Raw genomic sequence first — 13,034 nt, 5'->3', positions numbered from 1 at the left:
TGGGTCGAGTTCCCCCGCGCGTCTCTGAAGCCCCTGATGGCCATCGACTACCGCGTGGTAATGGCAGGGCACAGCCTGGACCCCTCTGGCTGTGCCTGGGGGGTGGTACCCGGTGCTGAGCAGGATAAAACCATCGCCCAGCAGCCTCAAGAAGGTGGTTACCATCACCCATCTCCCTTACTCGCAAACCCAGGGTCCTCTCCCACCCCAAATGCAGTCCAGGGAACCTCCTATGCCCAGTGGAACCCACACAGGGGAACACCCTCCCTAGGAGCCACCTTTCAGGGATGGGTTGGCTCACCTTGCTGCTTCTCTGTCTCCATCATACTCAGCCATGGGGTGATGTGGGGGGAGCAGGCAGGCTCACCCCTGCCTTTCTCTCCCTCAGGTTGCCCTGCAATGCCTCTGGAGCATCAAGATCGTGGTGTTGGTGAAGCCTGAGCACGAGCGGCGCATCAGCCACGTCCACACCTCCAGTGTGAAAACCGGGATTGCCAACACGCTGGGTAGGCATGAGGCAGAGGGGATGCCCCAGAGCAAAGGGGCAGCCTGGGGGCCATCCCAGGATCTCCAGGCCCCCCCAGAGCTCAGTGCCCAGCACATCCCTACAGGGAACAAGGGAGCTGTGGGTGTCTCCTTCCTTTTCAATGGTACCTCCTTTGGCTTCGTCAACTGCCACCTGGCCTCCGGCAGTGAGAAGACCCACAGGTGATAGAGGGGCTGAGGGGAACGGGGCTGCCCTGGGGCACACAGGTGTCTCAGGGGGCAGGAGGAGCCCCTGGGGGCTGTGGGGCTGCCCTTGTCCCCCTTCTGTCCCCACCTGGCAGGGTCAGGATGAGGTGACCCAGGGAGGTTCATGCCATGCTGCCATCTCCACTGCAGGCGTAACCAGAACTACAGTGACATCCTGCGTTCCCTGGTCCTGGGTGACAAGCGGCTGAGTACCTTCGACCTCACCCTGCGCTTCACCCACCTCTTCTGGTTTGGGGACCTCAACTACCGCCTCGACATGGATGTGCAGGTGGGAGCCTGCAGGCATCACGGCTGGGGACGGTGGCACTCTAGGGTGAGAGGAGCAGGGTCTCACCATACCATCTTCCTCCGGCACAGGACATCCTTGCCCACATAACCAAGAAGGAGTTTGAAGCCCTCCTGGCTGTCGACCAGCTCAACCTGGAGCGAGAGAAGAACAAAGTGTTCCTGCGATTCAGTGAGTGCGGGGGCAAGGGCACTGCTCTTCCCACCAAAATAGTGGCACCCAGGGTCCCTGCAGTACCAAAATGCTGGGGAACATTAATGTGCACCACCCAAGCCTCCCAGGGCAAATCCCTGGGCTCTGTGTCCCAAAAGCACACGAGCATGGGGACAGTCAGAGTGGCTGGGGGTGCCAGCCATCGGTGTGAGGCCCGGATGGAGACCATGACACCCCATGGGGATTCTCTGGCCAGTTGCAGCTGTGGGGACAGGCAGGGATCCTGACCCTTTGTCACCTCTGAGTCTTGGTTCCCAGGTGAGGGTGACATCTCCTTCCCGCCCACGTACCGATATGAGCGGGGCTCCCGGGACACCTACATGTGGCAGAAGTTCAAGCCCACGGGGGTGAGTTTGTGGAGCCTCCTGCTGAGCTGCAGGACATCACTGGGGGACAGGGACAGCAGGCTCAAATGGTGCTGGTAGGGGGCTGTGTGGGGGTGCATGACCCCCATGCCTCTGCCAGGCTGTTCCCTCCCCAAGGAGGGTCCGGGCAGGAGGGAACTCACTTTGTGGACTGCTTTTCTGGGGGAGTTCAGACCCAAGGAGGCACTGAAGCTGGCTGTTCCCCCCATTTTTAGGTGAGGATCAATGTCCCCTCCTGGTGTGACCGCATCCTGTGGAAGTCACACCCAGAGACCCACGTGGCCTGTAACTCCTATGGTGAGTGAGACCCCAGGTCTGGGGGGATTCCAGGATGGCCAACACTGCCCAGGACCACAGGGCTTGAGGACCATCACCCAACTGCCCCCTCCCACCATCCAGGGTGCACTGATGACATCGTGACCAGTGACCACTCGCCCGTCTTCGCCACCTTTGAGGTGGGAGTGACGTCGCAGTTCGTGCCCAAGAAGGGTAAGGGGTTGGGGTCTGTCACCCCCTGTGCCCAGCTTGGGGTGACCCCTGGCCACAGATGCTTGACTGGTGCCTGCCCACAGCTCCTGGATCTGACCCCAAGGCCCTGGCCTGCATCGAGTGGGAGAGCATCGAGGTGATCGTGAAAACCGCCAGCCGCAGCAAGTGCTACATTGAGTTTCACTCCTACTGCCTGGAGGGTGAGGTGGCCCCGCAGCAGGCCAGGATTGTACCATGGGGATGAGCTGGCCCTGGCTGGAGCTGTGCCCCCTCTTTCCTTTCCCCGGCAGAGGCTCAGCGAAGTGGAGAAAACACCTCCCAGAGCTGCGACATCCCTGGCTTCCTCAAGTTGGGCTGGTCTGCCAAGAATCTGCCCATGGTAAGCAGCTGGGGGGCACAGACCCCCAGCTCCTGAGCATCCTCCTCCCTCCTTTTCCCCATCCTTCCCTCTGGCTCTGTACCTTGAGCCCAAGGGGTGCCAGGGGTTGTCACTGTCACCACCCCAGAACACAGCGACTCCTGTGCCACCCTACTCCACAGCAGCTCCCCCCAAGCACTCTTCTCTCCACATGCAGCTGAACCCCATCCTGCCAGACCTGGAGTACCTGGGGGACCAACACCTTCTTCTCAGCATCAAGGGTGTGGAGAGCTGCGAGTCCTATGGTGAGTGCAGGACGATGTAAAGCTTTGCAGCTGAAGCTTGGCAGAAAGGACCCTGGCACCCACCTCACTCTGGGGTGCAGCTGCATACGATGGGGCTAACACAGGTGTGTGGTCTGCCTGCAGGTGAGTGCTGCATCGCGATGAGGTCGATGATTGGCAGCATGGCCCAGCAGTTCGAGACCTTCCTCTTCCACCGTGGCGAAGAGACAGGCTCCATTCGTGGCTGGATGAAGGTCCGGGTCCCCAAGGACAGGCGCAGCACCCGCGAGAGGCTCTATGGTAAAGGCCGTGCACCAGTCCCCTCCCATCACCCTGGGCATGGGTCTCATGGTCAGGGCCAAGAGCTGCCCGTGCCTGTGCTGCCCTCCTGGACCCCAGCTGTGGGCAGGGGCTGTGCAGTGCTCAGTGGGTAAAGGCCAGACTTTGGTGCCTTTGCAGAGTGGATCAGCTTTGAGGAGGAGGATGCCGAGCCAGTGACAGGCACCCCGACACGCCCCAAGACACCTCTGCAGCACCTCAGGTACCACAGCTGGGTTCAGCCTCGCCGTGAGCTCTGGTGGAGGGGTGATGCTGAGCCCTCTCCCACTGTGCTTTGCAGGAGCCGGCCCCGCAGCCTCCCAGAGCCAGCCTCCAGCTACACCAACCCAGCCTACTTCATCTTTGAGGGGGTCCCCAATTCGTGGGCTCCAGCCCCTAGCACTGGCGAAGCCCACAACAAGCAGGCAGAGAGCCCGGCTGGGGGTCAGCGGCAGCGGAGCCCCCTTTGGACACAGGCCCCTTCACCCTCAGAGGAGGAGTGGTGGGGCAGCCAGCCCTGCTATGTGCCAGGGAGGTCGTCCCCTGGGTACCCACTCAGCCCCCCCAGAGTGGACCGGCAGAGGAGACCCAAATCGGCTGTGCTGGCGAGGGACAGCGCAGGGCTGGGCGACTGCTCATTGACAGTACTGCACATGGCCACCTACCTGAGCCAGCTGGACCAGGTGTGTCCAGAGCGCAGAGGGGACAGCCAGAAGACCCTGCTGCGCCAGACCCACAGCGCCCTGGAGCCGCCCCCACGGCGCTGCCAGGAGGTGCCAAGGTGCACGCAAAATGCTCACCAGAGGGACCTGTTGGAGACTGGGATGCTCAGTCCGACCCATCCCCGACTCATCCACGGCAAGCTTGGTGAGGGCACCGCGGTGAGCCTGCCACAGAGACCCAACCTTGGGGTGCAGCGCCTTGATCACCTATCCCCACCCTAGCACCCACAAGTGCTCTTCTCCTCTGTGGAGCACAGAGAGCTGTCAAGGAGGACTGGGCAGACTGGCACCCAGGCATGGACCTACAGGCCATGCTCCCAACTTGTCTGGACTCACCAGCAAGTGACTCAGTTGGAAAGGCTCAGAAAGCTCCTTCAGAAGCTCCTCAGAAGGACCATGCGGGGCCTCACCAGCAAGGAGATATGGGAAACATGGGAGGCGTTGAGCCCGCGTGGCAAAGTGGGGACTACTGGCTTGCTTTGGACCTCGAAGCTCAGCCCCTTCGGGCAACGGACTTGCAGCCCCACATACCCTTGTGCCTTCTCAGGCTGCCATGCTGTTTCCTTATGAGATACCCCTTGCTATTTCTCTCCAGAATAAAGTCTCAGGGACACTGGGGTGCATGTGTCCAATGCCTGGTTCTGTGCAGCGGCAACAAGGGAGGGTGCCAAGCTGAGTTGAGTCAAGCCAAGTGGGGAGAGCACTGGCTCCCGGTGCCCCGGCTGCCCCCACCTTCAAACCTGCAAACCCCAACTCAGTGTCCCATGGGGCTCCTGCACTCAGCGGGTACTTGTGTTGGCACGGTTCCCCTCTGACCATGCCAGCTCTGCCCACTCACCCCTGCATGTCTGGGATGCCCTGTGCTCTATGTGGCTGAGCATCCCTGGGCTGTCCCTGCACCAGTCACCCAGCCCCTCATGCCTCTGCTCCCCCCGAACAGACCTGCTCTCGGTCATAGTCCCTTGCATCTTGGGGTGCACTCGCTCACCCCCAGCATGCCCTGTTCATCGCAAAGGTGACATGTTTGCACAGCACTCACCTGCATGCTTGCAAAGGAGTTAAATCCCCCGGAGCAGGCCCAGCGCTGCAGGCAACGAGGACACACATTCCTCGCAAAACACTGCAACTCCCTGACTCGGCAGAGTCCCAACTGCTGCAACACCCAAGGTGGCCCTGGTTTTGGGGACACTATGCACAGGCTGGCCTCAAGGTGGCAGTGGCCACCTTTGTCCCCAGGATTGCCCCGCAGGGCTGGGGTACCGGCAGAGCAGCACCCTGAGGTGCAGGCACTGCCAGGACCTACGTAGTCCCAGCAGAGCAGGGCGGCTGCCCTGGGGTGGGTGAGGGGCCATGTTCTCTATGGATGAGGGGCCATGTTCCCTATGGATGAGGGGCTATGCCCCCCATGGTGGAGGAATCATGGTCCCCATAGCCAAAGGTCCTTGGCCCCCATGGGGAAAGGGTTGTGACCTCATGTATGAGGGTCACACGTCCCACAGCTGGGGGTCCGCAGACGGCCCAAAGCCTGTGAGGGTGATGGACAGGATGAGACAGGAGCGCACTGGGGCTGAGCCCTAAGGGCAGGCAGGGACATGGGCAGGGAAGTGGGCAGGGACACCTCTGCCCGCCTCCAGCCCTGCCTCTCCCTGGCACTTTGCTCCCGGCCGTGGGAGAGCAGGAGCGGGCACACTTGGTACGGCACGGCACGGCACGGCGAAGGGCAGCCTGCAGCCCCTCCAGCATGGCCCCCAGCCCCACGGGGGACAGCCGCTTCCCAGGGGTGCCCTGCTCCTGAGAGCCACCCCAGCCCAAGACCACAGGTGAGCCAGGACAGCCCATGCTTGGTGGAGAGCAGCAGCTGGGACGGCCTCGCCACAGCCATGCAAACCCAGCCAGGCTCTGAGTAGCAGCTTTGGCCCCTCAAGGGATAAAGGGGGGATCTCCACGGCTGGATGGGTGTGGGGTGGGGTTCAGCCAGTTGCCCTATCCCTTCGCCATCCCCAAATCCCTCCGTGCATCCTTCTTCCTAACATGCCACTGCCTTCCTCCATCACCAAGGACCTTCATCCTTTCCAGTGTGGCTGACTCCTCTTCTTCATCTTCCTCTCCATCCCCTAAATTGCTGTCTCCTCTCAGGGCAAAGCTGCCCTCGGACTGCCGGGGCTTAGCCCAATGCTGTGGGCTCCTGCCCTTCCCTGGGGGGGCAGAGGGACAGGGACAGCCCACCCGAGGGTGAAAGGAAACCCTCACTTCCCAACCTTCTGAGAAATTGGGTCATCTCAGAGCAGCAGACGTGGTGGGAAGCACCCAACCCCATTGGTGTCCCCAGGGAGGAGGCACCGGTGCCCAGGTAGCGCAGGCAGATTGCGCTTTGGCTGCTCTTGCAGGCCAAGGGAAGGATTGAAAAGAAATCAGGTCATGCTCCTCTTGTGCCAGGGCTTTGGCTGCGTGAACCACGTGGCGATTAGGGACAAGGGTCCTTCTACAGGATGTTTTGCATAATTCTCCCTTGTTTTGCAATTTCCGAGAGCTTAGGCGAGAAGAAAAGCCCTGTTTTTCCCATGCTCCAGCAGGAGCCGGACCCAGGCTCACCCAGTCCTGCATTCCTCAGCAGCTGCTCGCTCCTCTCAAAAATCCACTCTCCTGTACCATCTCCAAAGCTCTTGCCCTACATGCCACCATCCCTGACCCACTGCCCTGTCAGGACTTACTTTGGCTCTGGAGCAGAACCTGCCTTTGACACTGCTCCACTCATTCATTTCATGGGTGCATTTCCAACACCCCCATAAATGCCCAGGGAAGGAAAACTCAGCCAACTCCTGGGGCACCGCAGGCTGGGGGTACCCTGGGATGGGTGCAGTCACCGGCTCCCACAGGGGCAAAGGATGGGTTCAGACTGGGCACAGCTGCAGTGCAGGGAGCCAGGGCAGAGATCCCGCTCCTGCAGCAAAGGGCCAAGGGCAGCATGTGCCCTGCAACGCGTGGCCCTGTAGCCAGCCCTTGCCCCTTTCTGCTGATGGATGCGACCCCTCACTGCTTCCCAGGGGGATGCAATCGCCATGGCCACCAGCAAGGGGTTTTCCCAGCACCACAGCCCTCGTGCATCCATGAGCCAAGCAGGGCAGGAGCAGGCATCACCTCCCAGCTCCATGTCCTTTCCCTCTCATCTCCTGCTCTGGCAGCGAGCCTGAACTCTTGGCTCAGACCTCACCACGTCTGTGGTCTGTCCCTCCTTGAAAAGCCCCCGCTGGAGAGGCTGCAGCCAGGGAAAGCATTGTTGGTCACATCAGCAAGGAGTAGGAATGGGCCTGGTGGTGACTTGTCCTCAGGGCGGGCTGATGTGAATCAGTAATTCAAACCACTGATTTTGATCGTGACTAAGATGAGGAAGCAGGAAACCTGTTGAGATAAAACTTGCCAAATGTCATCTTCAGCATTTTTATTTTTTGGTGGTTATCCTCAGAGGAAGCTTGCTTAGTAATGATTAAATCACACCGCAGAGCAATGACCGTGCTCAGGCTTTATCAGCTGGCAGAAGCCATGTACCTGTGCTCTCCTCCAAGCAGCCTGGCACCATGCAGCTGCTGGGCTCCTTTTCTTTATGTGTGTCTTATACCAGATTATTATTTTTTATTTATTGTCTTCTTCATATCTTAGTTGTTGGTTGACCTAGGTTACAAGCATTGGCTTTGGTCACTGAACTCCTGCGGCACCTCTGGTCTTGTTTGGTTTATTCTTCATGCTCACTTGCACTCAGAGGTTAGAAGAGGAAAACCCATATTCTGCTCTCTGGTGTCCTCGGCAGCACCACATCTTGGGGACACGCAGCCACAGGGGTAGGACCAGCACAACCAGCACAGTGCCTCATGGGACCACCACTGGCACCAGCGCCTGGAGGCTCAGGATTTCCTCCCAACTGATTTTCCCTCCTGGTTCTGGGAGAACAGAGCCAGTTCTTCCCACTGTTAATGTTTGATCAGGACCTGCCTGTTGCTCTCTGAACTCATCTCTGTAATAAAGCCAGGCAGTCGCCCGTGGTGGCCATGGTGGGAAGGAAGCTGCAGGGTGTTTGATGCGAGCCCAAAGCTGTGGCTCAGCCCACAACTCAAACAGACAGCGTGGAGGTGCGTACACCATGGAGGGGCCAATCCCGCAGCCACTCGCCTACCCATCTGCCTGCTGATTCATTTACGATCATCTCTGTAAACCCAGGGATGTCTCTGCAGGTGAGGCTCTGCAGGGAGAAGATGGATACACCCTATGGGATATTCCTGCCACAGTTTTGCCACAAGAAGCCGTCAGGCTGCACATCTCCATGGTGAAGGCAAGGGCTGAACAGAAGAGGATGATGAGGGAGCCAAGGGATGAAGGAACCTGAGAGGACAGAGTCTTCTGCCTCGTACCACCAACTCCAGCATCCTGCTAACACACACCTTCTCCCTGAACCCTTAGTCCTCCTCCATACCTGCATCCATTGCCTCCTGGGTGAGCTCTGGACCAACAGAAACTGGAGACATGCCAGCACTCCCTCCATCAGATTCAGTTTTGGCTACACCCTCATCTCAGCACAACAGATGCTTCTGCTCCCAGATTACTCACTGGAGCATCAGTCCTCGCCAGCAGGAGCAGCTGCTCTGAAATCACTTCACCAGGGATGGTGGTGGACATGGAGGGGCCTTTGCCAGTCCTTTTCTGGACACCATGATGGTGGCAGAAGCTCCCACTTCCCTCTGGAGGAGCAGGCTCCAAACTTCAGACATCCTGGAAGGTGAAAGCAACCCTTTGACAGCTCGCTCTTGCACCTCAGTCTCAGGAACTGATTTACCAGGAGGAAGCAGATCCCAGCCTTTGATCGTAACCACGTGTGAAGGGAAACGTCCTGCCTGCCTTGTGAACTTGCACTGTCTCAGGCTGGGACTTGGCTCCGGCACAGCTCCTCTCCACAGGGCTTAGATCATCCCTCTCCTATGGAGAATACTCGGCAGCTGGAGGCCCCTCACTGTCCAGGGACGTTCTCTCCCAAAGGCTCCTTTAACAGCCCCCAAGGGTTTCTCCCGGCCATAATATTCCCCCAGACAAGGCTTTCTTCTCCTCCTGCCTTTCTTCTGTCAAGGAGCCCTCTGGGACAAGCAGAATTGTCAGGATGGTGCCAATTAGGCTGAGTCAGCTTCCAAGAGGCTGTGCTGGCACCGGCCAAGGGCTGCTGTTGCTTATAAAGGTCTCATTGTTCGGCGCACCGTGGGGCTGCTGGCCGGCGGGGCCGGCGCGGTCCTCTGTCTCAGGCACGCTTCCCAGCTCCACGCGGCGCTGGTGTTGCTGCGCGCCGCTCAAAGGGATGATTAATGGGGGGCACTGCGGGGGCTGCGCAGGGGAGGATTTGTCAAGCCTCCCTCGGCTCCCCGTGAGGCCCAAACGCGCGAGCTGAGAAAAACCAGAGAACCATCAAAGTGGCCGGAGCTTCTGGAGGCAGGAGGGGGGAAAATCTGGCATCTTTGGCTCCTTTCCATGCTTTATGCCTGACAATGGTCAGGATCAATGACTAATGCGCTTTTATTAACTGCTCCCTCAGATCTGGCTCTGGGAACATGGCTGCTTCAGTGAGGACGTTCCCAGTTGCCCCGTGGACACCGACGCCAGCTCCCTGGCCAGGAGAAAACACCACCACGGTGGCAGAAGAGAAGTGCATCTTTGATGAGGAGTTCAAGTTCATCCTGCTGCCCATCTCCTACGGCATCGTCTTCGTGGTGGGCCTGCCTCTCAACTCCTGGGCCCTGTGGATGTTCATCTGCAGGATGAGGCCCTGGAACGCCACCACCACCTACATGGTCAACCTGGCCATCTCTGACACGCTCTACGTCCTCTCCCTTCCCACCCTGGTCTACTATTATGCTGACCGTAACAACTGGCCCTTTGGGACATGGCTCTGCAAGATGGTGCGCTTCCTCTTCTACGCTAACCTCTACAGCAGCATCCTCTTCCTGACGTGTATCAGCGTCCACCGCTACATGGGCATCTGCCATCCCATCCGCTCCCTGAAGTGGGTGAAGACCAAGCACGCCCGCATCATTTGTGTGGGTGCCTGGCTTGTCGTCACCATCTGCCTCATCCCCAACCTCATCTTTGTCACCACCAGCTCCAAGGGCAACAGCACCCTGTGCCACGACACCACCAAGCCCGAGGAGTTTGACCATTATGTGCACTACAGCTCCTCTGTCATGTCCCTCCTCTTTGGGGTTCCTTTCCTGGTGATCGTCCTGTGCTACTTCCTGATGGCCAAGAGACTCTGCAAGCCCAGCTTCTCCAGCTCCAGCCCCCGAATGCCCTCCTACAAGAAGCGCTCCATCAAGATGATCATCGTCGTGCTCACTGTCTTTGCCATCTGCTTCGTGCCCTTCCATATCACTCGGACCCTCTACTACACCACCCGCTACTTCCAAGCCAAATGCCAGACACTCAACATCATCAACTTCACCTACAAGATCACGAGGCCTCTGGCCAGCATCAACAGCTGCCTTGACCCCATCTTGTACTTCATGGCAGGGGACAAGTACCGGGGAAGGCTCCGCCGGGGGCCAGCCCACAGGCTCCGGCCTGTGCCCACATCTGACCTGGCCCTGGTGTCCCCCTCCATGGACAATGTCATGGGTAGCAGCCACATTGCCAGTGACACTTGAGGGACAAGGACGGCACAGAGTGGAGGCAGGTCCTCATCCCTGGTCTCCAAAAGCCGCAGCCTCTCTTGGCTCCTTGTGAGCACCCTGATATTCCCAGGTCCCCAGACCTGCTCCTGCAGCAGCAGGGACCACGGGGCTGAAGGCCAGTGGCCATGGGGCTTGTCCTGGCCCTGTCCTGGGATGCCATGTGAGGAGGATGCCAGTGCCTCTCAGGGCAGGACAGTGACTGGGCATCTGTGGGAATGGGAAGGATTCCAAAACAGATATTTTGGGGGGGCTGGTGTGCCATCCCAGGGCACTTCTGGAGACACGTGGGGGCTGACAGGTCACTAAAGAGAAGGGACACTGGTCCCTCCCTGACGCACACAGCTCTCCCAGTCTGCTCAACAGTGACATGTACAGGCACCAGACTGAACCTGGCGATGAAGTCAATGCTGGTCCCTCCGTGTGCCTGGCAAAGGCTCTTGGATGTGTCCCCATCACACTGCTGGCCTTGGGAGAGGTGGGGAGGGACAAAGCATGGGGCACTTGCTGCCCATCACCCCCAATAAAGCACCTTCCCCTTTCTCTATGCCCAGACCTGTTTCTCCCCATAGCAGGAGGAAGAGGGATGAGATGCCCACCCTCACTCCAGAAAACATTTGAGAACAGGGAGAAGCCATTTGCCCTGTTAGTGTCAGCACTGGGACAGGTTCAGAATGAGGGGACAGACCAGTGACACTCACGGTGATAGGAAAGTCCTTGAGAATCTGCTTTTATGGGTGTTTGCTTTCCAAATGTTTACCCAGCCCTTTTGTTTGACCGAGTGCCTGCGCAGAGGAGCAGACCAGAGATGGCTATCAGCGCTGTTGACTCTCCCACGCCAACCCGGGCAGGGGTAGGATGGGGCTGTTCTTGTCACATGCCCTCCATCAGATGCCTGCTGAAGGGAAGCCCATAGCGTCATAGGGATGTACCTCCAGCTATGGCTGTGTGGCACTGACCACACACGGCCACATCTCCCCAGGAGCTGCCCAGGCGACCTGGAGAGGGAGAGATCCCAAGGGATGCCACGTCCCAGCCCCACATCCCCATCCCACCGCACAGTGAGTTCTTCACTCACTGCTGAGCAGAAAGCAGACTGAGAAGAAGACATCCCTCCTAAGCCCAGTTAACCCAGTAAGAGCAGCTGCTGTCCCTCACCTCCCATTATATCCAATGTGGCCCAGGTGGAGATGGGAGCTGCTTGGTTGCACCTGAGTGGTGCAAGGGTCCCCACCAAGCACAGTCCCAGCGATGTGACTATCAGAGAGGGGACACAGGTGGATGTCAGGTCCACCAGCATAGGGGTACAGCTGATCCTGCCCCCTAGAACACACAGGCAGTGATGGGGGGGTTGGAAATCTGTATTTGGTACAGAGGTGGTGGAGAAGGCTCATCTGGGGCCAGAGTGGCACCTGCCCCTTGCCCAGGGCTACGCAGTCCTGGCTGAGGCCACTTCCATGGGTCCCCAAGTCCGCGAGTGTCTCCCCTCCACCCGGGGGAGGTTGTCTCTCCAGCCTGGTCCTGCTCGATATTGGGATGCCACCCCAGAGTCCCCCACGTTCCCTCCTCATGTGACACCTTGTCCCTGTGCTCATGGTCTCCTGGTTGTCTTGGGGGGATCGTGCCCATCGCTGGCCCCCAGCCTCGCACCAGACCCCCCACATCGGTCCTGTGTCCTCAGGGGATGGCTGTGTCACCCACAGCCCCCTCGAACCCCTTTCAAGGGGGACCCTATCCCAATCTCCCCCTCCTCTCGCTTCCTTCTCTTCTCCCACCTCCCGCTCAGGTTTTTTCAGGCAGAGGAGCGGAGGGCTGGATTGGAGACCGTCCCCCAAGTGTTCCCCGTGCCAGGACAGCTGAAATCCCCACCCGCAAGAGCCACCTGCCCTTGTGAGCCAGGATCTGGCCGCCGGCGCCGGCTGTGCTCAGAGGATGCGCAGCTCGTCTGTCTCCGACATCCCATACTTGGTCTTGTTCTCGTTGAAGAGCTTGAGCAGGGAGCGGATGTACATCTCGTGGTACATATCCACCGTTTCGCAGCTCGGGTCTTCGATCTTGGGCACCATCACAGGCTCCCCCACTGCCGGGAGGGGAGGGAGGTTCAGGTCAGTGGCACAAGGACATGAGCTGAGCATTGCCTTCCAATGCCACCCATTGTGGAGTGTCCTCCTCCACCCCTCCACCTTCTGGGGGGGATGCTCACCCACAGTGGTGATGGGTCTGGCATAGGGGAGGAAGCCCCGGGACTGGACAGAGGTGAGACCCCGGCCATAGAAGATGCAGGGGGCAAAGCCCATCATCTTCTGGAAGCGCTCCTGGATGCTCCTCATCCAGCTGCCCTCTTCAAAGATCACCTGGCGAAAGAGGTCGTTCTCCCCAAAGGAGAAGGAGGGGACAAGGTGTGCCCTGTGGAGGGGACATGATGGGTGGTGATGGGGTGCTGGCACCCCAGGACTCCCGTAATGCTGGTGCCTGAGACCCACCCGTGCTGCAGGGCCATGCGGATGAAGCCCTTGCGGTTCTTCAGGATGAGCGTGGTGACACCGGG

General features: G+C 59.3%; 3 protein-coding genes across 3 annotated transcripts in view; 2 read left to right on the top strand and 1 right to left on the bottom strand.

Annotated features, from left to right (window-relative positions):
* The window catches only part of INPPL1 (inositol polyphosphate phosphatase-like 1), a 9,156-nt gene extending 5,146 nt beyond the window's left edge, over positions 1-4,010 (top strand). The window contains exons 13-25 of the mRNA XM_010192435.1: positions 389-506; positions 612-708; positions 883-1,021; positions 1,111-1,210; positions 1,511-1,599; positions 1,833-1,914; positions 2,017-2,106; positions 2,190-2,306; positions 2,397-2,485; positions 2,682-2,769; positions 2,893-3,048; positions 3,208-3,289; positions 3,368-4,010. Of these exons, the coding sequence (XP_010190737.1) occupies positions 389-506; positions 612-708; positions 883-1,021; positions 1,111-1,210; positions 1,511-1,599; positions 1,833-1,914; positions 2,017-2,106; positions 2,190-2,306; positions 2,397-2,485; positions 2,682-2,769; positions 2,893-3,048; positions 3,208-3,289; positions 3,368-4,010 (1,890 nt within the window). The remainder of the gene's footprint in view (positions 1-388; positions 507-611; positions 709-882; positions 1,022-1,110; positions 1,211-1,510; positions 1,600-1,832; positions 1,915-2,016; positions 2,107-2,189; positions 2,307-2,396; positions 2,486-2,681; positions 2,770-2,892; positions 3,049-3,207; positions 3,290-3,367) is intronic.
* Positions 4,011-9,373: 5,363 nt separating this feature from the next.
* On the top strand, positions 9,374-10,462 carry P2RY4 (pyrimidinergic receptor P2Y, G-protein coupled, 4). The gene has a single exon (XM_010192434.1). The coding sequence runs from the start codon at positions 9,374-9,376 to the stop codon at positions 10,460-10,462; it is 1,089 nt and encodes a 362-aa protein (XP_010190736.1).
* A 1,949-nt stretch (positions 10,463-12,411) lies between these two features.
* The window catches only part of LOC104546921 (diacylglycerol O-acyltransferase 2-like), a 3,750-nt gene continuing 3,127 nt past the window's right edge, over positions 12,412-13,034 (bottom strand). The window contains exons 7-9 of the mRNA XM_010192431.1: positions 12,970-13,034; positions 12,690-12,892; positions 12,412-12,566 (exon numbers count right to left, since the gene is read on the bottom strand). The exon at positions 12,970-13,034 is cut by the window's right edge and continues 4 nt beyond it. Coding sequence (XP_010190733.1) covers positions 12,412-12,566; positions 12,690-12,892; positions 12,970-13,034 — 423 coding nt within the window. The remainder of the gene's footprint in view (positions 12,567-12,689; positions 12,893-12,969) is intronic.

The sequence above is a fragment of the Mesitornis unicolor genome, unplaced genomic scaffold, assembly GCF_000695765.1.
Source record: "Mesitornis unicolor isolate BGI_N332 unplaced genomic scaffold, ASM69576v1 scaffold21449, whole genome shotgun sequence".
Classification (NCBI taxonomy): domain Eukaryota; kingdom Metazoa; phylum Chordata; class Aves; order Mesitornithiformes; family Mesitornithidae; genus Mesitornis; species Mesitornis unicolor.
This window is presented reverse-complemented; position numbering and strand designations above follow the sequence as displayed.